We start from the raw sequence: 25,481 nt of genomic DNA on the forward strand, positions 1-25,481 counted from the left end.
GCTGGCCTCCAAGCCATGGAGTAAATCTCCTGGTACTAGTCTCGGCCATTCTTGGGTGTTAGTCTCCTATTTTGTTACTTTATGTTCCCCAGATGAATGCCATCTTTCTGTCTGTTTCTCTCTTTCTGACTCATTTTGCTTAGCATGATACTTTCCATATTGTACCACTTGTATGTAAATTTCATGACTTCATCTTTTCTAACAGCTACATAGTACTCCATTGTGTAGATGTACCAAGTTTCTTTGACCAGTCATCTGTTCTCAGGCACTCAGGTTTTTTCCAGATTCAGGCTATTGTAAAGAGTGCTGCAATGAACAAACAAGTGCAGATGTCATGTTGACTGTACTTTTTTGCCTCTCTGGGATATATTCCCAGGAGTGGTATTGCTGGGTCAAATGGAAGTCAATTTCTAATTTTTTGAGAATCGTCCGTGCTGTTTTCCAAAAGGGCTGAACCAGCCGGCATTCCCACCATCAGTGAAGGAGAGTCCCTTTCTCCCCACATCTGCGCCAACACCGGTTGCTTTTGTTCTTGTGGATGTGGGCCAGTCTCTGTGGTGTGAGATGGTATCTCATTGTGGTTTAGATCTGCATCTCCCTGATAACTAATGATGTAGAGCATTTTCTCATGTGAAAGGCGACATTTCTTAACCAGTTCCTTTTTCTGTGAAACAGAGATAACAAAGCAGCCCCTTTGTAGAATCACTATAAAGATCTCATCAATGCCTGCATAGCACCTAGAACAATTAGATGTTACGTGGTTTCTTTAAGTACCGAATAAAACCTCAGCCACATTATCAGGGTATCTGGGCTTTCCACTTCTGAAAAGAAAGCTACAGACGTCTGAAGCCAGAATTATGATCAAGAGTCAATCTCCAAGTCTATGGTGGAGAAAAAAAAAAGTGTGTTGAGCTGATCTAAAAGGAAACTGTCTAAAATGAAAAAGACCTAAATGAAGAAGCCCTGAAATGAAGGAAAACACTAGCCCAAGTAGGTCAAATATTCGAAAACAAAACTGAAGCTGTGGTCACAGAACAAGAAATCAACACGTCAGAGGAGCCAGTAACATTCATGCTGCAACGAAAATAAGGCCTCCTTATTCTATATCGCGAGTCTACCAATACATTTGCATCCACCTGTCGCCTATAGCAGCTAGCCTAACAAACTTCGAGCGGGTGCTTGTCACCTGAGCTTCGAGATCGGCAGGTACATAGGGGGAAAGCCGGTGATGAAACCAGCAGGTGTCAGAGGGATGGAAACACTCCATATCACTGAGATATGCGTTCTCCACCCTGACCCGAGGCTCGCAGGGTTTCTGTGCCATCCCCTCTCCTTCCCCAAGACCCCCTACACTTGGAGGGATGCTTCCATCCAGATCCCGGTGGTGGCCGCGGGGGCCAACCCTTCCTGCAGGTCGGTTAAGAAGCCTTTCTGCATGCTTCTCCCATCCTAGGAGGATCCTCCCAACATTTCAGTATGCTGAAAGTAGACTGTGGACCAAACATGATTGCCACTCAATGCCTCTTTTGCAAACCACAGCACCCAAAAGGAGAGAGAGAACACAAGGGAGTGCCCTGCCACAGAGGCAGGGTGGGATGTGGGGTGGGAGGGATGCTGGGACCCGTGGTGGTGGAGAATGGGCACTGGTGGAGGGATGGGGACTCGATCACTGTATAACTGAAACCCAAGCACAAAAATTTGTAAGTCTACAACTGTACCTCATGGTGTTTCACTAATTAAAAAAAAAAAAAGAAAAGAAAAACCAAGTCCTTCTGGTCCCCAGGTGCTTCTCCAGGGTGAAGCACAGGACACAGATCCTGACTTAAGATCAGACCCTGGACTGTCCCAGCACGTCGGAGTCCACTGGGAGAGGCGTGGGGGGCAGAGGCAAGGAGCCCGGGAGAAGGGATGGGGGGAAACAGGACCAGCAGGTGGGCGGGAGACCCCGGGGGGCTCCCGGGGGCTGGGAGAGGCGCGACCAGGGTGGGATCGGGGGCAAGGGCGGGGGGCGCGAGGGCTGCGGGGGGCTCCAGGCAGCTGGTCCGAGAGGGGCCGGAGAGAACGCGCTGGCCGGGGTCCCGGGGCGCCGGGGCCCCGGGGTGTCGGGGTCCCTAGGTGCTGGGATATTGAGGTCCCTGGGTGCCGGGGTCCCGGAGTGCCGGGTTTCCGGGCTGCCGGGGTCCCGGGGTTCTGAGGTCCCGGGGCCCCAGGGTGCCGGGGTGCGGGGGTCCCGGGGTCCCAGGGTGCCGGGGTGCCGAGGTCCCAGGGGGTCCCCCGCCCCCGGCCCGCTCACCTTGCTCCGTCCCGCCGAGGGCGCTCGCTGCTGCGAACTGGGCGCCAGGAAGGACTGCGAAGGGACGTTCAGCATCCTGGACCCTGGGCCGGACCCCACCGGGGCCCACCGCCGACCCCGCAGCGCGGGCAGCAGCCAGCGGCCACTCCGGCACGCAGGCCGGGCAGCGGCCGAGCGCCCGGCCCACTTCCGGGGTCGCCCGGGGTCAGGCGCGCTGTGACGTAGCGCGTCGCGACGTCGAGGACGCGGGGGGCGGAGCCGCGGGGAGGAGCCGCGCGGCTTCCGGCCGGGGCGGGGCTAGGAGGCGCGCGGCTTCCGGCCGGGGCGGGGCTAGAAGGCGCGCGGCTTCCGGCCGGGGCGGGACTAGAAGGCGCGCGACTTCCGGCCGGGGCGGGGCTAGAAGGCGCGCGGCTTCCGGCCGGGGCGGGGCTAGAAGGCGCGCGGCTTCCGGCCGGGGCGGGGCTAGAAGGCGCGCGGCTTCCGGGCGTGCTGCGCGCCGAGCGAGCTTCAGCACCGGCGCCGGGACAGCTCCTCGGTGCGCTGGCGGAGGCGCAGCTGTCCCTCCGCCTCGGTGCTGACCTCCAGGTGTCTGTCTGTCAAACTCTGTGATGCTGCTGCTGAAACAGGCAACGGCTGCCGAGGCAGGCCGATTGCTGCTCGGAAACTGCTTAAAGGGACGGGGGCATACACTGCAAAGAGCCTCTAGAGAACTGCAGTGCCAAACGTGGGACAAAGAGAAAACTTCACTAAGAAATCCTCGCTCCGGGGAGGGAGTGATAGAGTATAGCGGATAAGGTGGCTGTCTCACACGTTGCCTACCCGGGTTTGATCCCTGACACCACCTCCTGTCCCCCAAGCACCTCCAAGAGTGATTTCTGGAGGTAGAACCAGGAGTAAGCCTTGAGTCATGCTGGATGTGGCCACAAAATCAAACCAAAAGATCCTTATCGAACTGTCTCCTGTTCCTCCAGCGACAGTTCTTTCCCCTCTTGAGAAGCACGCTGAAAGTAGACTATAGACCGAACATGATTGCCACTCAACGCCTCTTAAGCAAACCACAGCACCCAAAAGGAGAGAGAGAACAAAAGGGAATGCCCTGCCACAGAGGCAGGAATGGGATGGGGGGATGGGGAGGGGGGTTCTGGGAGGGATACTGGCATCATTGGTGGTGGAGAATGGGCACTGGTGGCCGGATGGGTACTTGATCATTGTATAACTGAAACCCAAACACAAAAATTTGTAAGTCTACAACTGTACCTCATGGTGTTTCACTCATGGTCCTCGGTCACGGTCCTCCCGTTGTTCATCAATTTGCTCGAGGGGGCCCAGTAACGTCTCCATTGGAGACTTTGTTGTTACTGTGTTTGGCATATCGAATACTCTCGGTAGCTTGCCGGGCTCTCCGAGAGGGGCGGAGGAATCGAACTCGGGTCGGCCATGTTGGCTGCGTGCAGGCAAACGCCCTAACACTGTGCTATCGCTCTAGCCCGGTGTTTCACTAATTAAACTTTTTTAGAAAAGTTCTTTCCCCTCTTCTAATTTCCTATTTCCTTTCTCCTCATTCTACTTTCCCTGAAAGTCAAAAATGAAATCGCCCCGAATTGTAGTATTGAACAGCTATGTTTAAGAGTTAGACTTTGGGAAAATGTTTCTTAGCAGGGAAACAAAAAATGAGTCAGGTTCGTATGGAAAACGTTCCTCACAAAGTAACTCAGCGATCTAGGTCCAGAGTGATGCAGGCTTGACCCAGGTTTCCTGCATCCCATGTGGTCCTGGAGCCTATCAGGAGTATTTATGCAGTTATGACGTTTATTGTGAAAAGCTTAGATTCAAGCTAATAGAATTTATTACCATATTTAGTATGTAACCTTTACTTGCAAAGTGTTCCTATTTTCACTAATCGATGATGCCTTCTATAAATCTATGCAAGAAAAGCTCATCACTGAGAATTTACAAGCCTAAAAGGAGTAGAAACCAGAACTTAGGAATTACACCACCTCCGCTTTGCTGATGATATTGTTTTAATAACACCAAACATCAGCCAAGCGGCACAAATGCTGGCCGACTTTGACCGTGAGTGTGGAAAGGTAGGACTACAGCTGAATCTTACGAAGACAATGTTTATGAGAAACAGCCTTGTTCCTGACGCCCCATTCGCTCTCAATGGAACGACCATCTCCGAATGCAACAGCTATGTGTACCTAGGTCGAGAGGTCAACATGACAAATGACCTGGCACCCGAGCTGCGCAGGAGGAAGAGAGCGGCTTGGAACGCCTTCAAGAACGTCGAAGAAATAGCTAAGAGGACGAAGAACCTCCGGCTCCGGGCACATCTCTTTGATTCCACTGTTCTTCCTGCATTAACATATGCCTCAGAGACCTGGGCCCTACGCAAACAAGATGAGAACGCTATTCAGGTCTCCCAAAGAAGAATAGAAAGAGCTATGCTTGGAATATCACGTTTCACTCAAATGAGAGAAAGAATCCAGAGTTCTGACCTCCGTCGATGATCAAGAATCAGGGACGCTGTCTCATTTGCCAAATAAATGCCTTAGTAACTACCACTGAGACAAAAATAGAAAAATACTATCAAATACTGTTTTTTTTTTGCGGTCCCTTTTTTTTGACACAACTTAAATCATTCCCGGACCGTACTACTGTTCAAGAAGGGAGACATCCATGACATTGGCAACTATCGCCCGATCTGCCTATTATCTGTCATCTACAAGTTGTTCACTCGAGTCATCCTGAATAGGATTGGCAGAACACTAGATGAAGGACAACCATGTGAGCAAGCAGGGTTCCGCAAAGGATTCAGCACCATCGACCATATCCACACGATAACCAAACTCATTGAGGTTTCTCGGGAGTTCAAGATGCCGCTCTGCTTAACGTTCATTGATTTAAAGAAGGCCTTTGATTCTGTTGAGACGGAAGCGGTCATTGAAGCCCTAGCCAATCAGGGCATTCAAGCCCAATACATCAGGATCCTCCGTGAGCTGTATTGTGGATTCACTACCAGGATCTCACCATTCTACAAAGAAGTGATCGTTGATGTCAAGAGAGGGGTGCGGCAGGGTGATACCATTTCACCAAAACTCTTCAGTGCCACCCTCGAGAACATCATGCGACGACTGGAATGGGAAGGAATGGGAGTGAAGATAGATGGTCGGCAACTACACCACCTCCGCTTTGCTGATGACATTGTTTTAATAACACCAAACATCAGCCAAGCGGCACAAATGCTGGCCGACTTTGACCGTGAGTGTGGAAAGGTAGGACTACAGCTGAATCTTACGAAGACAATGTTTATGAGAAACAGCCTTGTTCCTGACGCCCCATTCGCTCTCAATGGAACGACCATCTCCGAATGCAACAGCTATGTGTACCTAGGTCGAGAGGTCAACATGACAAATGACCTGGCACCCGAGCTGCGCAGGAGGAAGAGAGCGGCTTGGAACGCCTTCAAGAACGTCGAAGAAATAGCTAAGAGGACGAAGAACCTCCGGCTCCGGGCACATCTCTTTGATTCCACTGTTCTTCCTGCATTAACATATGCCTCAGAGACCTGGGCCCTACGCAAACAAGATGAGAACGCCATTCAGGTCTCCCAAAGAAGAATAGAAAGAGCTATGCTTGGAATATCACGTTTCACTCAAATGAGAGAACGAATCCGGAGTTCTGACATCCATCGACGATCAAGGATCAGGGACGCTGTCTCATTTGCCAAGGTGTCGAAAATCAGATGGGCTGGTCACGTAATGAGATTTAAAGACGACCATTGGACTAGAGCTGTTACTGATTGGATTCCACGGGATGTCAAGAGACCGCGTGGCCGCCCACCTACCAGATGGTCAGACTTCTTTGTCAAGGTCATGAACGATCGGTTTGAGGCCCTCCATGTTCCCGGAGCGAAGAGATGCCATTGGGCTACACTAGCACGCGACAGGGACAAATGGAGACGTTACTGGCGCCCGCTCGAGCAAATCGACGACTAACGGGAAGTTAAGTGATTAAGTGAAATCATTCCCATTTAAACACTCTGTTTTAATCTGGAATTCTCTGTGTAGTCATCAAGAGTGAACATCCAAACTATTTTTTTCTATTGCATTTAAGCACAGCAGAAAACTGTTTAAGTGAGAATTACTTGACTCATCATTCATTCAAGATTTCTAAAATAGCCTAAAGTTTATTTCTATTTTCAGTGAGTTAAGGTATTCTTCAACTGACAAATACATATCTGCTGGAAAATATGTAAGAATTCAGAAACTGCTTAAAATCAAATATACCTTATTATCTAAAAAAGAAATGAGTAATAAATTAAAGATAAAGTTGTAATTTGATTTCAAAACTAAAGAGATTAAAACAAAGAGATCAAAACTATATTTTGTAAACCCTAAGTGGTGAAAATATAGCCAAAATATTTGTAAATGGTGACTATAAATTGTATCATTGAATTATAGTGTATGGACAAAGAAGTTCAAACTACTATAGCAATTATAAAATATTTTATTTTATTAATAAATTATATACAAATAATTTAAAGTATTATGATACATTTATACACTATATTTAAACCTTACAAGCTTTGAATGTTATTAACAGTAACTAATCAGATTCATTCTCACAGACCAGCTCCTCAATTTCATCTTCACTATCAGAATCTTCATAAAAAGAAATTGTGGCTTGAATTGGAAAGTTTTTCAGTAGAGTTTCTGCTTCTTGATATAAGTAATCATAACACTTTGATTTTGGCCAAAATAGTCTGAAAGAAGCATACAACACGATTTATTTTACTTTTTTGGGTTCAAAATCCTTATACTCGTGAAATGTTCAAATTTCAAGAGCGTGATATATTTAACAACTGGTTTATCCATTTGAATAAATACATCCTTTTAAGAGAGTGAAAATTCTATATCAGCTTTCATGGATTATTCTTGACAAAGTATAAGGAATTGGTTTTGTTTCTTTATCCAAACAAAAGGATAAAGCAAAAATATTCTTTAAAGAAGCCCACTAATTCTTCATGAGAATAAGTAAACATATAGCTTGTCTGGGTACACCCAATTTCAGGTATAGTATGACCACCTCTAATTCCAACTTAATTTCATCTCTCTCCCCTTTCCCAGCCCATGTAAATTTAGTACCACTTGAAATTGTGAGAATGATACTGACTTTCTACAATAATTCTGCACATAAGCACAATTATCCCCAAATTAAAGTTTTCTGACAAATATGTATCTAGTCTTTCACTTTTCATCTATGGTAAAGAAAAAATGGGATTTAGGGCTGAATCACTGACTACGATATAGTCACTTAATTATTAATAGCACCCAATGTAAAAAAATATATAATAGAGTATATAAATAGTTCTAAGAATGAAAAGGTTATATGTTCAATACACTACATATTTTTAAAAATATATGCTTTTTGGTTTTTTATTTTTTATTGAATCACTGTGAGCTACACTTACAAAGCTTTCATGTTTAATGAAGTTTATAAGTGTTTCTAGCAAAATCAGTAAAAAGAAATGTTTGTGATTTGAGACTAGATAAGTAGCCATCAATATTTTAGTTAATTAATATATATTGTAATCATCTGTTGTGCCAGGAATAATTGATAATTCAACGATGAAGAGATCATGTTTTCTGGCCTCAAGAAGTTGATAGCTAAATGAAAAGAACTGAAGCATGCAGTCTTATAGGTTAGAAATTAATAATAAAAAAATAAACTTAAGAGTGGTAAAAATAGTGCTGAAACAGCAGTACAGCAAGTAGACTGCTTGCCTTGTACACCGCCGGTCCAGGTTCAATCCTCTGGGTATCCTAAATAGTCCCCCAAGCACTGCTCTGAATTCCCGAGTTCAGAGCCAGAAGTAACCCCTGAGCGTCACCACATGTGACCCAAAACAATAACAATAGCAACAAAAAAGTGGTACAAATAAACTACTACAGTAGCCCCAGGAAAAGGAAAACCGCTAATATGGCAAATAACTCACTCTTTATGTGCCATTGGAATTACCAAAACTCGAAGACTGTTGTTTATTATTATTATTACTATCTCATTTGGCCCAGAATTTTTTTTTCTTTTTGGGTCACACCCGGCAATGCACAGGGGTTACTCCTGGCTCGTCACTCAGGAATTACTCCTGGCAGTGCTCGGGGGACCATATGGGATGCTGGGAATTGAACCTGGGTTGTCCATGTGCAAGGCAAACGCCCTATTCCCTGTGCTATAGCTCCAGCCCCTTGAGCCAGAATTTTAATTCGTCATTTTCCCCTCTAGAACTCCACACTTTCTTGAGTTACCCCTCTGATCTGAATGATTCTTGTCAGTCTCCTTCCACAGCCAGCTCCTTCTTTGCACAGAGGTTAGAAATTGACCTTCCCCCAGAATTCCAGCAAGAGTGAAAAATCTCTCCTTTCTCTCTCTCTCTCTCTCTCTCTCTCTCTCTCTCTCTCTCTCTCTCTCTCTCTCTCTCTGGGACAACCTGACCCTCTGCCATTATTTCCCCAACTGTTCACTTACCTAAAGCTCCCCAGTCTGTATTTTCTACTGGGATCTTCCCGCTGAGCCCGTGACCTATGCAGCTGTTTGGATACTTTCGAATCCCATTTAGAATGAAAAATGAAGGGCTGGAGCCATAGCACAGCGGGTAGGGCGTTTGCCTTGCACACGGCAGACCTGGGTTCCATTCCCAGCATCCCCTATTCCCAGTATCCCCTATTCCCAGCATTCCCAGCACCCCTGAGCACCGCCAGGAGTGATTCCTGAGTGCAGAGCCAGGAGTAACCCCTGTGCAACGCTGGGTGTGACCCAAAAAAGAAAAAAAAAGAATGAAAAGTAGATGGCTGTATTGCCATCAAGTCTGTCTCAAGTCCTCATTTCTATCCCATAGTATAGCATCACCTTTTTCAGCCACAAACTTGGGGCCCCTGTCCTGTCTTCTTCATATTCAATACATGATAAGCCCAGTGTATTATCAGCAAACTTATTCCCCACTTGCACCCACTTCTACTTTCAATGTCTTGGCGTTGGCTCCTTAACATTCTTGCCTGTACCACAAAAATAATTTCTAATTTTACTTTCCATGTTCAAACCAAGCCTATAACATATATCTCCTCAGTGATTTTCCCTGGAACATACATCTGATTACACCACTTGACTGGTTAAAATTCTTTAACCTTCCTTCTTCCCTCCCTATATCCTCTACAAAATAAAGTCTGTGGGTGTCAATGCCAAATACCGGATCAGCACAAAATTCTACCCGTACCATTCTGCATCTCTTGTGTGCCATTTCTTTCTGCCCTTCTCCCTGCTACCATCCATCCTGACTGCCCTCAAGACGCATCACCCCATCCCAGAAAACCCAGGATAAACTTCGGACCTCCCTCTTGCAGATTTAGACAACTCACAGTTCTGTAGTACTCATAAACGGAAGAATGTCTACCTCATCACATCCTTGTCGCAGGACCCTCCTCATCTTCCCTGTCCTTTATGAGTCAAAACGCGCGAGAAAATGAATGACAGCTACATTCCACTCAAATATACAGACACAGACTTTACAAACATCCTTTGGCTTTTCACCCAAACAGCTTCCAAAGCAAACAAACCGCAGAAGTAACCTGGTACCGCAATCGAGTTACAAGGATCCAAAGGAAAGGCTTTCCTCCCGTGGCTTTCAACAGAAAACGAGGCCCTCACTGCATATCAAATATCTTAAATATCTTTTGATCTCCTAGTCCTCTCCACACTGCTCACTAAATATTATTCTTCTCCAATCTGCAAAGCTTCATTTGCTGTTCTGCACAACTTCTTCCTAACGGGTTCCAAGGCAATAAGTCACAGAGCCTCTAGTGAAATCAATTTCACTCGGTCCCTTTAGCATTGGAAACAGGCTTCCTACTTTTAAAATTGCCCTGTGAGCATCGAAATTCTGCCACACATCTCTAGCTCCTCATCCTGGTACCTCCTTGAACGAGAGTTCACGGGTTCTGGAACAGGGAGGATAAAATAACCTTGAACCTAGGTCTTTGGGTTTTTTGTTTTTCCTCCTCCCAAGGAAAAAAACTGCAGCGTTCGCTCAGGAACTGGGCTGTGGGGTGGAGGTGCAGAAGGCCTTTCGGGGAGCCTCTCACTACTCACCTGACCGGGTGTCGGTACTGGGGAAGCTTTCGGGGGGCTCCGCCGCTCCCGGGCCCGGCGGGCACCTGCGGGAAAGGAGAGCAGCCGGGGTCAGCCCTCGCGTCCGCGCCGCAGAAACTGCACGCGCGCTGCCCGGAGCAGTCCCGGGGGGCTGGGGGTGGTGGGTTTCTTTCTCCGCACCCTCCCGGGGAGGTCCTCTTCCCCGAGAGCACCCGCCGCACCCCGGCAGGCAGGCGCGACCCGCCCGGGCGCAGCGTCCCGGGGAGGTGCCACCCGCGGGGCGCCCCGCACTCACTTCCCGCGGGGCGCGGGGCTGCGCGCGTCCTCGGGCGTCCCCGGGAGTGTCCAGCCAGGGCCTCCAGAAGCCCGCCGACCTGCTGGGGAGGGGAGAGGGGAGCAGGGGAAGCAGGAGGCGGTCAGAGGAGCGCGGCCCGGGGGCGCGATCGCGAGGCGCGGGGGTCCGGGGAGGCGCGCGCGGAGCGAGCGGGGCGGGAGGCGCCTACCCAGAGCGCGCGGCCGCTGGGCGCTCCGGCCCCGTCGCGCTGTCCATGGCCCGGCCACTCCGGCGGCTGCTCCCTCGGTCCGGCCCGGCCCCGCCTGGCCGCGCCGCCCGGCCGTCCCCCGCGCCCCTTTTATGCCCGCCCGCCCGCCCGCCGCCCCCCGCCCCCGGGAGCAAAAAGGCAGCGCGCGAAGGCACCGCGGGGTCCCGGCGGGAGCGCGTGCAGCCCCCAGATGGCCCGGGCGCCCGGGGTGGGGGGCAATTGGTGCCAAGTGTCCAGGCTTCTGCGACACATGGCCTGCAGGGCGGGGAGGGCCCCGGGCAGCTTTGGCCAGGAGCAGCCTGGTTTCCCGAGGAGGGGGCGAGGAGGAGGGGAATGCGAGGGTTTCCGCACGGTTTGTGTGTTTCGGGGGGAGCCAAGTGGCTGGTTGATTGCTGGCAAAACAAATCGAGAGCCCCAGCCCGCTGCTGCACACTACCCCCATCGCACGACTTTTTGTTTTTTTTTTTTTTGGTCTTTGGCAAAGGCATCCCGTATTCTAAAAAGCTGAGATGCTGGTGAAACAGAATAATGGCCTTGTTTGGGCTAAATTATAGATGGATTAACAACATGGATTCTTTACAGAGGGTTGTTCATTTTTTTTTTTTGATTTTTAAATAGACGAGTTACCCTTTCATCTTTCCTTTTTTTCGGTTGGGCAGCCACACCTGGCACATTGGTCAGGGCTCAATGCCCTAGAAATATTGTTAGGCCAACACCAATAACAAGAAATAAAGGATTATGTTGTAGGATGGTTGCTTTAATGCCTGGTGTATAGTGATCATGATCATGATCATGATCATCCCTTTGTTCGTTGATTGCCTCCAGCAAGCACCAGTAACGTCTCCTTTATCCTAGCCCTGAGATTTTAAAGTGCCATATTCAAGGCTCTTTCAGGGTTAGGAGAATGAGACCCATCACTGTTACTGATACTTGGCATATTGGATAGGCCACGGGAAGTTTGCCAGACTCTGCCATGTGGGCAGGTTACATACGGTAACTTGCCAGGTTGTCCAAAGTAAGAATGGTGCATAGTAAACTTGCAATATATATATATCTTTTTGGGTCACACCCAGCGATGCACAGGGGTCACTGCTGGCTCTTCAGGAATCACTCCTGGCGGTGCTGGGGGGGGGGGACATATGGGATGCCAGGAATTGAACTGGATCGGCTGCGTGCAAGGCAAATGCCCTACCAGCTGTGCTATTGCTCCAGCCTCTCACAATAAATCATAAGCTATTAAAAAAATTAGCCCTTATTAACAGCTAAAAAGACTTACCTTTGCACAAGCATTTTCCACAAGTATTTTCTGTGTCTGTAAAGCGCCAAGTAGGGAATATTACAGTCACTGTGACCATTGCAAAGCTTTTTCAAGTGCCATTTTCAATAATAAAGCATGTTTTAAGCAGATAAATAGAACAGGGAGGGGCATTAATAAGTCTAATGGGAGCTAGCAGGAAAACCTTCTCTATTTGTCTTGGGGCTACATTGAGCAGTGCTCCAGGACTGCTTTCAGCTCAGTGCTAGGGTGTCATTCCCAGTACTGCTAGAGGGCCTTGTAGTGCCAAAGAATTGAACCTGGACCACCAGGAAGTCAAGCATGAACTACAGTTCTTTGAGCTATTTTCCTTGGCCCCACCGCGTGCGTGCGTGTGTGTGTGTGTGTGTGTGTGTGTGTGTGTGTGTGTGTGTGTTGGGCAGGGGAGCTCGGGAATAGCTAGAAAAATCAGGCAGGAAACAGTATACGCAAGTGCATAGTGTTAGGGTGTAAGGAAAGGAATAGTGCTCCTAGGATTAGGTATTGCTGGAGGAGAGACTTGGCTAAGGAGATAAAAAGGGCTTAGATTATTTAAAAGCCTTACATGCCATGATAAAGCATTTTTGCTTTATTTTGTAAGAACTGGCTGGTGAAAGATTTTTAAAAGGCGTGTAAAATGGTCAATGTTTGCTATAAAATATATTCGACATTGTGACAGTCGTGTAAAATACAGATTTAGAGAAGATTGGTATTTGAGACAAGCAGATCATAGTTTAGTCAAGAAATAATATAATGTACATACAAGATATAAAGGAAAGAGTTTATTGAGTACTTGGGAATCTACAAAACTGCTTCAATCACAAAATGTGGACTAATTCAAAGAGGATGCTTCAGTTTACCCATGCCAACTGCTGTGAGCAGTCCTGCTTTTGGCTGCCCCATCCTATATTTTTGACTCCCTGCAAATTCTGGGGCTTTTCTGATAAACAGAGAGTCAAAAATTGTTCATCTTTAAAGTTTGCCCCAGAGCTTAGGCTCTCAGGGAAACTAAGACAATAGACAATACTGGAGGCAGGTGACCAGAAAGATAAACCAGAGTGATTACCATAGAGATTCCCCACACGCTCCTTCTCCGTTCTCTGTGATACTTGTTGATTGATGAGAAGGGCTTTTTAAAAGGCCTATACAAAACTTACTTTTAGCTTAGTCCTGTACTAAGTTCTTCCACAGTCGTGGAGCTCCTTTTCTTCTCTCTTCTACTCTCCAATAGACTTTTCTATTTTCCAACTTTGAGTCTGAGCATCTTTAATACTAAATATTTTCATTCTTGAAAATGTTGAAGAAACTGGGAATTACAAAGAACAGAGACCTGACATCCCCACTTCTGCCTCACTTGCGTCAGACTCAGAAGTGGATTCCAGACATGTGCCCAGGTTTCTAGCCTGTTTAATGAGTAGGAGATGATAGATCAAGAACACAGAAAACAGAAACTGAGGAAGAACAGGTGAGATGTTTTTATATTTTCCTGTTAATAGTTCACAGGGACTATTGACAAAAAAAGATTTAAATCAAAGAATTTAGTTTTGGATCTCTAGTAAACCCAATCTGGCTGTATAATATAGTTCTATAAATAACTAAAATATAGCTTAAGATAAAAGGCTTGTTTCTCTCACCTGCCACATATCCACTTTGGTTGGTGGAAGATGTTGTATATCATCTTCATTTAAGGTTAGAAGCTCTTTGCTCTGGAACATTGTCAGTATTCATAATAGGGGAAGGAAATATACTTAATAAATTTCAGAAGCTTGGGAACACCTAGAAGGAGAAGATATCCAGGGGACATCCAGCAATAAAACATCTGAGGTTTACTCTATCCAGAGAGCTTAGAGTTGAAGCTTGAAATGTAGAAATCATAAAAACAAAACAAAAACCTACCACGATTAAGGTACTTGGAGTTGGTTTATTTTCCCAGGGAAATGTAGCATTGGAAACAGGACCAAGGACAGAGCGCTGAAGAGCACTATTTCATTGTAAAGTAAGAGTGTGAAAGGGAAAAATGGTGAAGGAGACAAAAGGTCTGGGGGTCGTCATCTGATGCATTTGTGTGGGTGTAAACATGGGAAGAACGAATTCCAATTTGGATGGAAAGTCTGTTGTAACAAATAAGAGGTCATGGGTTAACTGAGTTTGAGAAACAAGGGGTTATAGATGACTTTAATGGGTGCAGCCATTTTCACTAAGACTAACTGAAAATCGTTAAGAAATGAAGACAATGAGCGGAGTCTTCCCTTTTCCAGGGAGAATGGAGAGAAAGGGATTCAAGGAGGGACTCTAGAGGTTTTGTTTTTAGGATGCAAAAACAGGAGAATGTTTCTAAGATATTTCTAAGTCAGGAGGCAACAGGCCTTTAGAGAGAAGGGATGAGATGAGGGCTGGAGGTCCCCTGGGAGGAAGGAAGAAATGAGATCAGTAACCCTGGGAAGGATTCTGGTGTGCTTGGAAAATATACATCAGGGATGATAGTAATCCAAGTATGAGAACGTTGAAGAAATACATTTAGTCAAGTTCCCTAGTTCTGGTGTTGGGGAAGGAGAGTTATAATGTGAAGATGTGACATAAATCCATAAAACATTGTCTCAAACATGTGAAAAGGGAATTTATTACTAGGAGGGGAAAATGGAAACCAATAAATATCTAGCAAGATTTATGTTGGATCAGATTTAGCTAAAATAAAAAATATAAATATGGAGTATTGGAAATATTAAAACATTCGAGCCCAAATCTCCCCTTTATGCATACATTCCACTTAAATCACTTATTTATACAAATGTTGAAGCTGACGCCTACAGTGGCCAGGGCCAATATAACTTATCTGGAATACAGAGAATTTAGTTTTTCCAAAAGCAGTTGAAGTTTTGATATCTGCACAAAATTGGAACTGCTTCAGCAAAAACAGAGAAGTGGGTAGTAGGCCAAAAAGTATATTCTCAGAGAATCTTGTTATATTATATCATCTAGGCTTCAAAGAGTAATGAACAGTGGGGCCACAGCAATGATTCAGCATATAAGGTACTTGCCTTGCACCGGCAGACTCAGGTTCAATTTTCAGCACCACACACGGTCCCCTGAGTCCCACCAGGAGTGATCCCTGAGTGCAGAGCCAGGATCAAGCCCTGAGAACCTCTAGGTGTGGCCCCCCCAAAAACAACAACAACAAAACACAGAACGATGAATAAAATTTAGAATTTTATGAAGTTTGTACTTGTTCGTACTTTTTTTTCAGTTAATTAGTAGATCTTAAGAACCTTAGATTCTAAGTGAATTGGTGACATTGTTAACTCTACAGACTCATTAATGGTTTATTTTTAAATTGCTGTCTTCTATATATTCCCATATATTTTCATAAAAAATAATAGTCAATCTAATTTTATACAACTGCACTTTTTAAACCTTATTAAAGCTATTGTGCATCACCTTTTAAATTTAATACTTACGTCAAATTTGGCTTCCAATTAAATTGGTCTGTATGCATATTTAAATAATATAAATTTTATTTTATACATAAATTGTTATTTAGTTTAAGTAATTAATACAAGTCACAAACTGTCACTGTCACTGTCCTCCCGTTATTCATCGAATTGCTCAGGCGGGCCCAGTAACGTCTCCATTTTGAGACATGTTGTTACTGTGTTTGGCATATTGAATACTCTCGGTAGCTTGCCAGGCTCTCCGAGAGGGGCGGAGGAATCGAACCTGGCTCTGCTGGGCTGGCTGCGCTCAAGGCAAACGCCCTACAGCTGTGAAGAAAAATACTATTAAATATGTTTGTCCTAAAAAAATATGTTTGTCCTTCCCTGGAGTAGCCACCATACCAGCTGTCTGGACTCCCACTGATATTATGAACCAACAGGCTCAGGTTGATGGTTTCTGTTATGATTTTGTATATACTGACTGACTGTAGTAGGAATGATTTATAGATCATTTGAAAATACTTCTCAATAATTTTCCCTCAACTCTTAGTTTCACGGTTTTCTCTTAGATGCTTTCCCTTGTTGTCCTGTTTAAAGGAGACCACTTTGAATTACTTTGTACTAAATTCTCTTCTAATCTTTATACAGCAGGTTAGCAGTTCTGCAATTCTTTTCTTCATGTATTTGTCATTTTCTATGCTCCAAATAGAACGCATGCACTATGAAATCTAAAAATAATATGCTTTATAGAATAAAAACAGGTTTTATTCTATGTTGTACTCTCAGATGATACTCATGCAGTGCCTTGTACTTAGTGACTGACACAGATATCTGTTTATTGGATAATACAGAATGTTAAAATTATTTAGTGAATAACATAAAAGTCAGATATAAACGTGATAAAAACAGTTTCATAAAGGAAAAAGATTAGTCTTCTATATTAAGTATATAATTATATTTCCTTTCTCTATGGGCTGGAGCGATAGCACAGTGGTAGGGTGTTTGCCTTGCGCGCAGCCAGCCCGGCCAAGTCGGGTTTGATTCCTCCACCCCTCTCAGAGAGCTACTGAGAGTATCTCACCCTTGATGTATTCGATATGCCAAACACAGTAACAGCAAGTCTCAAAATGGAGACGTTGCTGGGCCTGCTCGAGCAAATCGATTAACAACAGGAGGACAGTGTTTTTTTTTGTTTCCTTTCTCTATAAAATAAAACAAAACTCTATTTTATATGACTTATTATGTATAAGAAATTAACCTACTAGGGATATCACAAACTTTTAAAGATGTCTAAATGTGAAACCTTTAAGATATAACTATATTTTTTTGCACAAAGCTAGCATGAAAATATTTTTTATTTAAATATTCAACTTTAATAGTCTGAATCCAAGTATAACGATATTTTAAAGTGCAATATTCTAGTTATACTTTATTGTGATCATTCAAAAAGTAAGAGAATGACTTGAGGGATACAATGAAGTCTGGCTGTTTTCAGTAGGAGATATTCCCATGTATGAGTGTGATTAGCACAAACTTGCTAAATCTCTCTCTGAGCCATCTGTGAGCACCTTCTTAGTTTAAAACAACATGAGCTCGCCCTGCTTGGGTCTGAGTCAGTTTTTACCACAACTGTTATCTTTATCTTAAACCTGGGAAGATTCTTAAATGTGTGAAGCATAGAAATGCCACCTTTCACGAGGAATTAAATTTCTAAAAGTTGAATGTTTTTAGGATAAAAACAGATTTTATATATTAACTATCTCAAATGAAATCATATAGGCAAAAAATGTTGACTATAGATGTTTAGGACCATTGTAAGAAAAAAAATGTGTTCTAACTTACTAGTTTCAGTTACATTCATGTGTTTATCTTTCAAAAAATGCAAAATGAAATTCCTAGTCACGCGAGCCCATGGCTTTCTCCTTAATCAAATCCCAAGTCAAAGTGATATAAAAGCTACTTTGATAAACAGTTTTAGTGTGAAGTACTGGATTCTGACAAATCAGGGGTAGTGGGGAATTTACTAGGTAAGATCTGACAGTTGCTGTGCTTTAGAGAGGAGGCCTAGCTTCTTGCTGCAGATCTAACACGGTCTTTCCTGAAGAATTTGCCCTAGCACCTTCCATCAGAGCCTCAGAGAAACTGTGCTTTCTTGAAAGTACCAGAGACCGGTAAAAATAGAATGTCTTCTTTGAAGCAAATTCTATAAGAAGTAGCTTTTCTATCAAAGGTACAAGTTTTTTAAAACCCCAAATTAGGAAGCATTTAAAGTTGGCTTGACTTTGACTGGGCATATAGTTTTTCTGACCAAGACATAATTAGAAACTAATCTTCTAAAATCATGTTAAAGTTTTGGAGCGATAGCACAGCGGGTAGGGCGTTCGCCTTACAAGCGGCCAACATGGCCAACCCGAGTTCGATTCCTCCGCCCCTCTCGGAGAGCCCGGCAAGCTACCGAGAGTATTCGATATGCCAGACACAGTAACAGCAAAGTCTCCAATGGAGACGTTACTGGGCCCGCTCGAGCAAATCGACGATCAACGGGAGGGCCTTTACCTTTACCTTTACCTTATTAAGATATGCTTTTATACCACAAAATTCAGCCATTTTAACTGCACATATTAAGGTAAGTTAGTAAATAGCAGAATTATGCAATCATCACTACCAATTTTAGTACAGCCAATTTCTCCAAATAGATCCCTTGTAAATATTATATTTAGGATTCTATATTCTATATTCTTTTCTGTCTGAAAACCAAAAAAATATCTATAACATTTGATTCTTAACTTGCAGGCTCTCGAATGTAGCCTGCCCACAGGGCAGAGTCTGGCAAACTCCCCATGGCGTACCCAATATGCCAAATACCAGTAACAATGATGGGTCTCATTCTCCTAAAGAGCCTTGAATATAATCTCAGGGCTAGGATGAAAGAGACGTTACTGGGGCCTGCTCGAGGCAATCGACGAATAACAGGATGATGAAATGAAATGAAAAATGAAATTTGATTCTGACATCGTTCAGAAACAGATAAATAATTCTAGAAAGAATCATATTTTTGTATATGTGTACATGTACATAGTCTTTTTTAAAAGCAAGCTAGCTAGCTAAGCAGATATGCAGTATACCTTAAACAATATTCACAAAATCATGAAAAAAGGCATGAGTATGAACTGAGACTTGGCCCTACTTTTGTATAAGCAAAACCAGCGTTATCCAGGAGACAAGTGGTGGCAGAAGCAGCTGTGAGTCATTATATTTGCTTCATTCCTTCACACTTTTGCTTCTCGCCTTGGTCTCTAAGTACAGAATAAGTCATACCCTAGGTGAGGTCACCCTGCCCATGGAAAAGAGCGGGCGACATAAGGTCACAGTCAAAATGGAAACCTCATTCAAGTGTCTTTTTTCTGTCGGTTATTATTTCCTGGGTAATACGGAAACGTATTCCCATTGCTTTTATGTGGTATTGGTGTTTTTCATTAATTCTTGCTTTTATCTTGTAGGAGCACATTAAATCCAAAGACGAGGGAAGGGGAGAAGTGTTGGGAGCATGTTAGGTAGTCAAGCATCAAGTGTAAGGGAAATTTATAATGCTTTCATTAAGTAAAATATAAAGTTGGACAGGGGGCGCTGGAGAGCGAGCATAGCAGGTGGGGTACTTGCCTTGCTCGTAGTCAACCCAGATTCAATACCCTGTACCCCAGATGGTCCCCCTGAGCTCTGCCAAAAATGATTTATGAGCACAAAGACAGGAGGTATAAGTCCTGAGAACCATTGCCCCCCCAAAAATTGAAAGGTGGAAAAGGCCAGTAAGATAACTCAATGGAGTGCAAGCTTTGAATGCAGGAGCCCGCTGGGTTCAACCAAGCACCACATGGTCCACATGGTCCACCAATCACTGTGGGCGTGGACAAAAAACAATAAGTAAATAAATAAAAAGGAAAATATGAAAGCGTGTGGCTTAGATGTCTATTAGATTTTAATTTCTATAAAAATAGGAATTTTTGTGTTCTTTTTTTTAAAATTTTTATTAGTGAAACACCATTGGGTACAGTTGTAGACATACAAAATTTTGTGCTTGGGTTTCAGTTATACAATGATCAAGTACCCATCCCTTCACCAGTGCCCATTTTCCACCACCATGGATCCCAGTATCCCTTCCACCCACCATCCTCCCATCCCACCCTCCCTCTATGGCAGGGCATTGCCTTTTGGGTGCTGTGGTTTGCAAAAGAGTCATTGAGTGGCAATCATGTTTGGTCTATAGTCTGTAGTCTACTTTCAGTATGCATCTCCCATCCTGGGAGGATCCTCCCAGCTCCCTTTATTTGGTGCTCCCTTCTCTATCTGAGCTGCCTTTTCCCCTAGCACGTGCAGGTGGCCTCCAAGTCATGGAATAAATCTCCTTATCTTAGCTATTCTTGGGTGTTAGTCTCCTATTTCGTTACTTTATGTTCCCTAGATGAATGCAATCTTTCTATGTCTATCCCTCTCTTTCTGAGTCATTTCACTTAACATGATACTTTCCATGTAGTAACACTTGTATGTAAATTTCATGACTTCATCTTTTCTAACAGCTACATAGTACTCCATTGTGTAGATGTACCAAAGTTTAATTAACCAGTCATCTGTTCTCAGACACTCAGGTTTTTTCCAGATTCTGGCTATTGTAAAGAGTGCTGCAATGAACAAACAAGTGCTGATGTCATTTCGACTATACTTTTTTGCCCCTCTTGGATATATTCCCAGGAGTGGTATGACTGGATCAAATGGGAGCTCAATTTCTAATTTTTTGAGAATCTTCCGTACTGTTTTCCAAAAGGGCTGAACCAGTTGGCATTCCCACCAGTAGTGAAGGAGGGTCCCTTTCTCGCCACATCCACGCCAACACCAGTTGCTTTTGTTCTTTTGGATGTGGGCCAGTCTCTGGTATGAGATGATATCTCATTTTTGTTTTGGTCTGCATCTCCCTGATGATTAATGATGTAGAGCATTTTCTCATGTGCTTTTTAGCCATTCGAATTTCTTCTTTGAGAAAATTTCTGTTCATTTCGTTGCCCCATTTTTTTTTATGAGATTGGATGTTTTCTTCTCGTGGAGTTCAACTAGTACTTTGTATATCCTTGATATCAACCCCTTGTCAGATGTGTTTTCGGCGAATATCCTTTCCCATTCTGTAGACTGTCTCTGTATTTTGATCACTATTTCTTTGGAGGTGCAGAAGCTTCTTAGTTTAAGATAGTCCCATTTGTCTATCTCTGTTTTCACTTGCTTGGATAGTGACGTGACATCTTTGAAGATACCATTAGCTTCAATGTCATGGAGGGTTTTGCCAACTTTGTCTTCAATGTACCTTATGCTTTCTGGTCTGATGTTGAGGTCTTTAATCCATCTTGATCTTACTTTTGTACATGGTGTTAGGGAGAGTTCTGAGCCCATTTTTTGCATGTAGCCGTCCAGTTTGCCAGCACAATCTGTTAAAGAGGCTTTCCTTATTCCACTTCACATTACTTGCACCTTTATCAAAGATTAGATGATCATATGATTGAGGGGAGATGTCAGTGTATTCAACCCTGTTCCATTGGTCTGCAGTTCTGCCTTTGTTCCAGTACCATGCTCTTTTAATTATTACTGCTTTGTAGCAGAGTTTGAAGTTAGGGAGGTTGATTCCTCCCATTTTCTCTTTCCCAAGAATTGCTTTAGCTATTCGTGGGGGTTTATTGTTCCATATGAATTTCAGGAGTGTTTGCTCCATTTCTTTGAAGAATGTCATGGGGATATCTTTATAGGGATCGCATTGAATTTGTGCAATGCTTTGGGAAGTATTGCCATTCTGACAATGTTAATTCTCCTGATCCATGAGCAGGGTATATCTTCCCATTTTCTTGTATCCTCTTTTATTTCCTGAGTAGAGTTTTGTAGTTTTCTTTGTACAGGTCCTTTACTTCCTTAGTTAAGCTAATTCCTAGATAGTAGTTGATTTTCTGGGGCACAATTGTGAATGGGATTATTTCTTATGTACTTTCTTTTCTCTCACTATTTACTATTTACGAAGAACCTCCGGCTCCGGGCACATCTCTTTGATTGCACTGTTCTTCCTGCATTAACATATGCCTCAGAGACCTGGGCCCTACGCAAACAAGATGAGAACACCATTCAGGTCTCCCAAAGAAGAACAGAAAGAGCTATGCTTCGAATATCACGTTTCACTCAAATGAGAGAACGAATCCGGAGTTCTGACATCCGTCGACAATCAAGGATCAGGGACGCTGTCTCATTTGCCAAGTTGTCGAAAATCAGATGGGCTGGTCACGTAATGAGATTTAAAGACGACCGTTGGACTAGAGCTGTTACTGATTGGATTCCACGGGATGTCAAGAGACCGTGTGGCCGCCCACCTACCAGATGGTCAGACTTCTTCGTCAAGATCATGAACGATCGGTTTGAGGCCCTTCATGTTCCCGGAGCGAACAGATGCCATTGGGCTACACTAGCACGCGACAGGGACAAATGGAGACGTTACTGGCGCCCGCTCGAGCAACTCGACGACTAACGGGAAGTTAAGTGATTAAGTGATTTACATATAGGAAAGCCACAGACTTTTGAGTATTGATTTTATAGCCTGCAATTTTACTATACAAGTCTAGTATTTCTAGAAGTTTCTTGGTAGAGGTTTTAGGGTTCTCTAGTATAGCATCATATCATCTGCAAATAGTGAGAGCTTGATTTCTTCCTTTCCTACCTGGATGCCCTTAATATCTTTTTCATGCCTAATTGCCATTGCAAGTACTTCCTATATTGAACAGCAATGGAGAGTGGGCATCCTTGTCTCGTCCCTGATCTTAGGGGGAAGGCTCTCAGTTTTTCCCCATTGAGGTTGATGCTTGCTCTAGGTTTATATGGTAGATGGCTTTAATTATATGGAGCAAAATCCCCTCTATACCCATTTTAGTCAGGGTTTTCATGATAAAGGGGTGCTGGATCTTGTCAAATGCTTTCTCTGCATCTATTGATATGATCATATGGTTTTATCTTTTGTTGATATGATGGATTATGTTGATTGACTTCTGAATGTTAAACCATCCTTGCATCCCTGGGATGAATCCCACTTAGTCATGGTGTATGATCTTTTTGATGAGTTGTTGAATTCTATTTGCTAGTATTTTGTTGAGAGAAATCAACGACATGGAAACCAAATTACAGTCCGAAAGATCAATGAAACCAAGAGGCGGTTCTTCGAGAAAATAAATAAGATAGATAAACCACTAGCAATACTCACAAAGAAAGAGAGAGAGAGAAAGAGAGAGAGAGAGAGAGAGAACCCTAACAAATCAAATCCGAAATGAGAAGGGGAATATCACAACAGAAACCAAAGAAATTCAAAAGATCATCAGAGACTACTTTAAAAGTCTGTATGCCACGAAGCAAGAGAATTGAGAAGAAATGGATAAATTCCTGGATTCCTATAATCTCCCAAGGCTGAATCACGAAGATCTAGAGTACCTGAATAGACCTATTAACATCAAGGAAGTTGAAACTGCAATCAAAAGTGTTCTCAAAAACAAAAGCCCAGGTCCAGACAGATTCACTAGTGAATTTTTCCAAACATTTAAAGAGGACCTATTTCCAGTTCTTCTCAAGCTCTTCCAGGAAATTGAAGAAACAGAAACTCTCCCAAACAGTTTCTATGAAGCCCATATCTCTCTAATACCAAAAGGAAACAAAGACACCACAAGAAAAGAAAACTACCTGCCGATTTTTGTGTTCTTTAAATATTTCTCAAATTCCTATAACAATGTCTGAAATATAATAGGTGTCCAATAAATGCCTATTAAAATAACTTAAAATATAACATCATAAAATGCAAAATAAATTTAAAAGAAGAAGAAGAAGAAGAAGGCCCTCCCGTTGATCATCGATTTGCTCGAGCGGGCCCAGTAACGTCTCCATTGGAGACTTTGTTGTTACTGTGTCTGGCATATCGAATACTCTTGGTAGCTTGCCGGGCTGGAGCGATAGCACAGCGGTAGGGCGTTTGCCTTGCACGCAGCCAACATGGCCCACCCGAGTTCGATTCCTCCACCCCTCTCGGAGAGCCCGGCAAGCTACCGAGAGTATCTCGCCCGCACGGCAGAGCCTGGCAAGCTACCCGTTACGTATTCGATATGCCAAACACAGTAACAACAAAGTCTCCAATGGAGATGTTACTGGGCCCGCTCGAGCATCAATAAATTTGATTGAAATTTAAAAGTAACATTATATATATTACTTTGGGGTTTATACCCAGCAGTGCTTAGGACTTACCTCTGGTTCTATGCTCAGATCTCTGTATGCAGTGTTCAGTGGACCGTAAAGTGGTTCCAGGGATAAAAAAAAATCCTAATAGATAATGTTGATTTTTTTTGCTCCCAATTGATGTGTTATAGAAACCATGTTGCTATCTTACATAAAGTATGTATTTTTTAGAAATAGGTTAGTTTATAGGAACACTGAATAATGAAGAAAAAGAATATTGAAACAGACCAAATATTTGCAAGAGACTGAATATATAATTTAAAACTTTGTTCAAAATAAAAGTCCAGACTAGAGTAAATAATCTTTAAATTTGTATGTATAAAGCTACAAAGTACCATGATTAGCCAAATCAAGCTTGAGGGAAAAAAAGAAGAAAGCTGGAAGTATCCTGCTTCCAGGTTTCAGCTACGTTAAAAGGCCATTATAATCAAGAGAGCATGATACGAGAATAAAAAACAGGCACAAAAATATGAAACAGAATAGAAATTTCAGAAATGAGCCTACACCTGCATAATCAAATAAATTATTTTTAAAGAGCAGTAGGTAAAAGAAGTTCTTTCAATATGTTATGTTTAGAAAGTTGAAGAGTCACATAAAAAAGATTGAAACTGAACCCCTAACTTATACCATATATCAAATAAACTCAAAAAATGAATTAAACTCTTGAAAATAAGATCCGAAACTATAAAACCAGTAGAATAAAAATTAGATTATAATTCTTTAATACCAATCGTGGTGTTGATTTATATTTGAAATAAAATTTAAACAAAACAAAAGTAAATGGAGTGTCAGCTTCTGCACGGCAAAGAAAATGAAAAGGCAACTTCCTTGAATGAATGCAGTGAGTTCACTGAATTCATTGAGTGCAATGAATGCAAGTAATTATTTACATACCATATATCTGATGGGGGTTAACATTGAAAAAAAGAACTTATGCTGGAGCAATAGCACAGCGGGTAGGGCATTTGCCTTGCACGCGGCAGACCCAGGTTCGATTCCCAACATCCCATATGGTCCCCTGAGCACCACCAGGAGTGATTCCTGAGTGCAGAGCCAGAAGTAACCCCTGAGAATTGCCAGGTGTGACCCAAAGAGCAAAAATAAATAAATAAAATAATTAAATTTAAAAAAAAAGAACTTATACATCTTGATAGCAAAACAGTCTCGCTTCAATTAAAAAATGAGTTGAAAATTTAAGTAGAGTTTGTGACCAACATCACTAATTGTCAGTTAAATATGAAAAAAAAACCCACAATGACACTAACTAGAGTAACTACTGTTGAGCAGAAAGGCAATCTTGGTGAAGATGCCAAGGAGAGGAATCCACGCACTTTTTGTGGAACTGTTATGAGTTAGTTTATATGAAATGGTGAAGGACAAAAGGCACTAAGTTCCAGTTAAAAATATATAAGTCTTAAAGCTTAAGTATAGCTTATTGACTATAATTAATAAACTGTATATTTCAAAGTTGCCAAGAATATACA

General features: G+C 43.3%; 1 protein-coding gene across 1 annotated transcript in view; it reads right to left on the reverse strand.

The window, feature by feature from the left end:
• LOC130019123 (cytochrome b5 reductase 4) overlaps positions 1 to 2,391 on the reverse strand; it is a 58,494-nt gene extending 56,103 nt beyond the window's left edge. Inside the window, exon 1 of the mRNA XM_056109706.1 lies at positions 2,294 to 2,391. Coding sequence (XP_055965681.1) covers positions 2,294 to 2,368 — 75 coding nt within the window. The 5' untranslated portion in view covers positions 2,369 to 2,391. The remainder of the gene's footprint in view (positions 1 to 2,293) is intronic.
• Positions 2,392 to 25,481: the final 23,090 nt, after the last annotated feature.

The sequence above is a fragment of the Sorex fumeus genome, unplaced genomic scaffold, assembly GCF_029834395.1.
Source record: "Sorex fumeus unplaced genomic scaffold, SorFum_2.1 ptg000008l, whole genome shotgun sequence".
NCBI lineage: Eukaryota > Metazoa > Chordata > Mammalia > Eulipotyphla > Soricidae > Sorex > Sorex fumeus.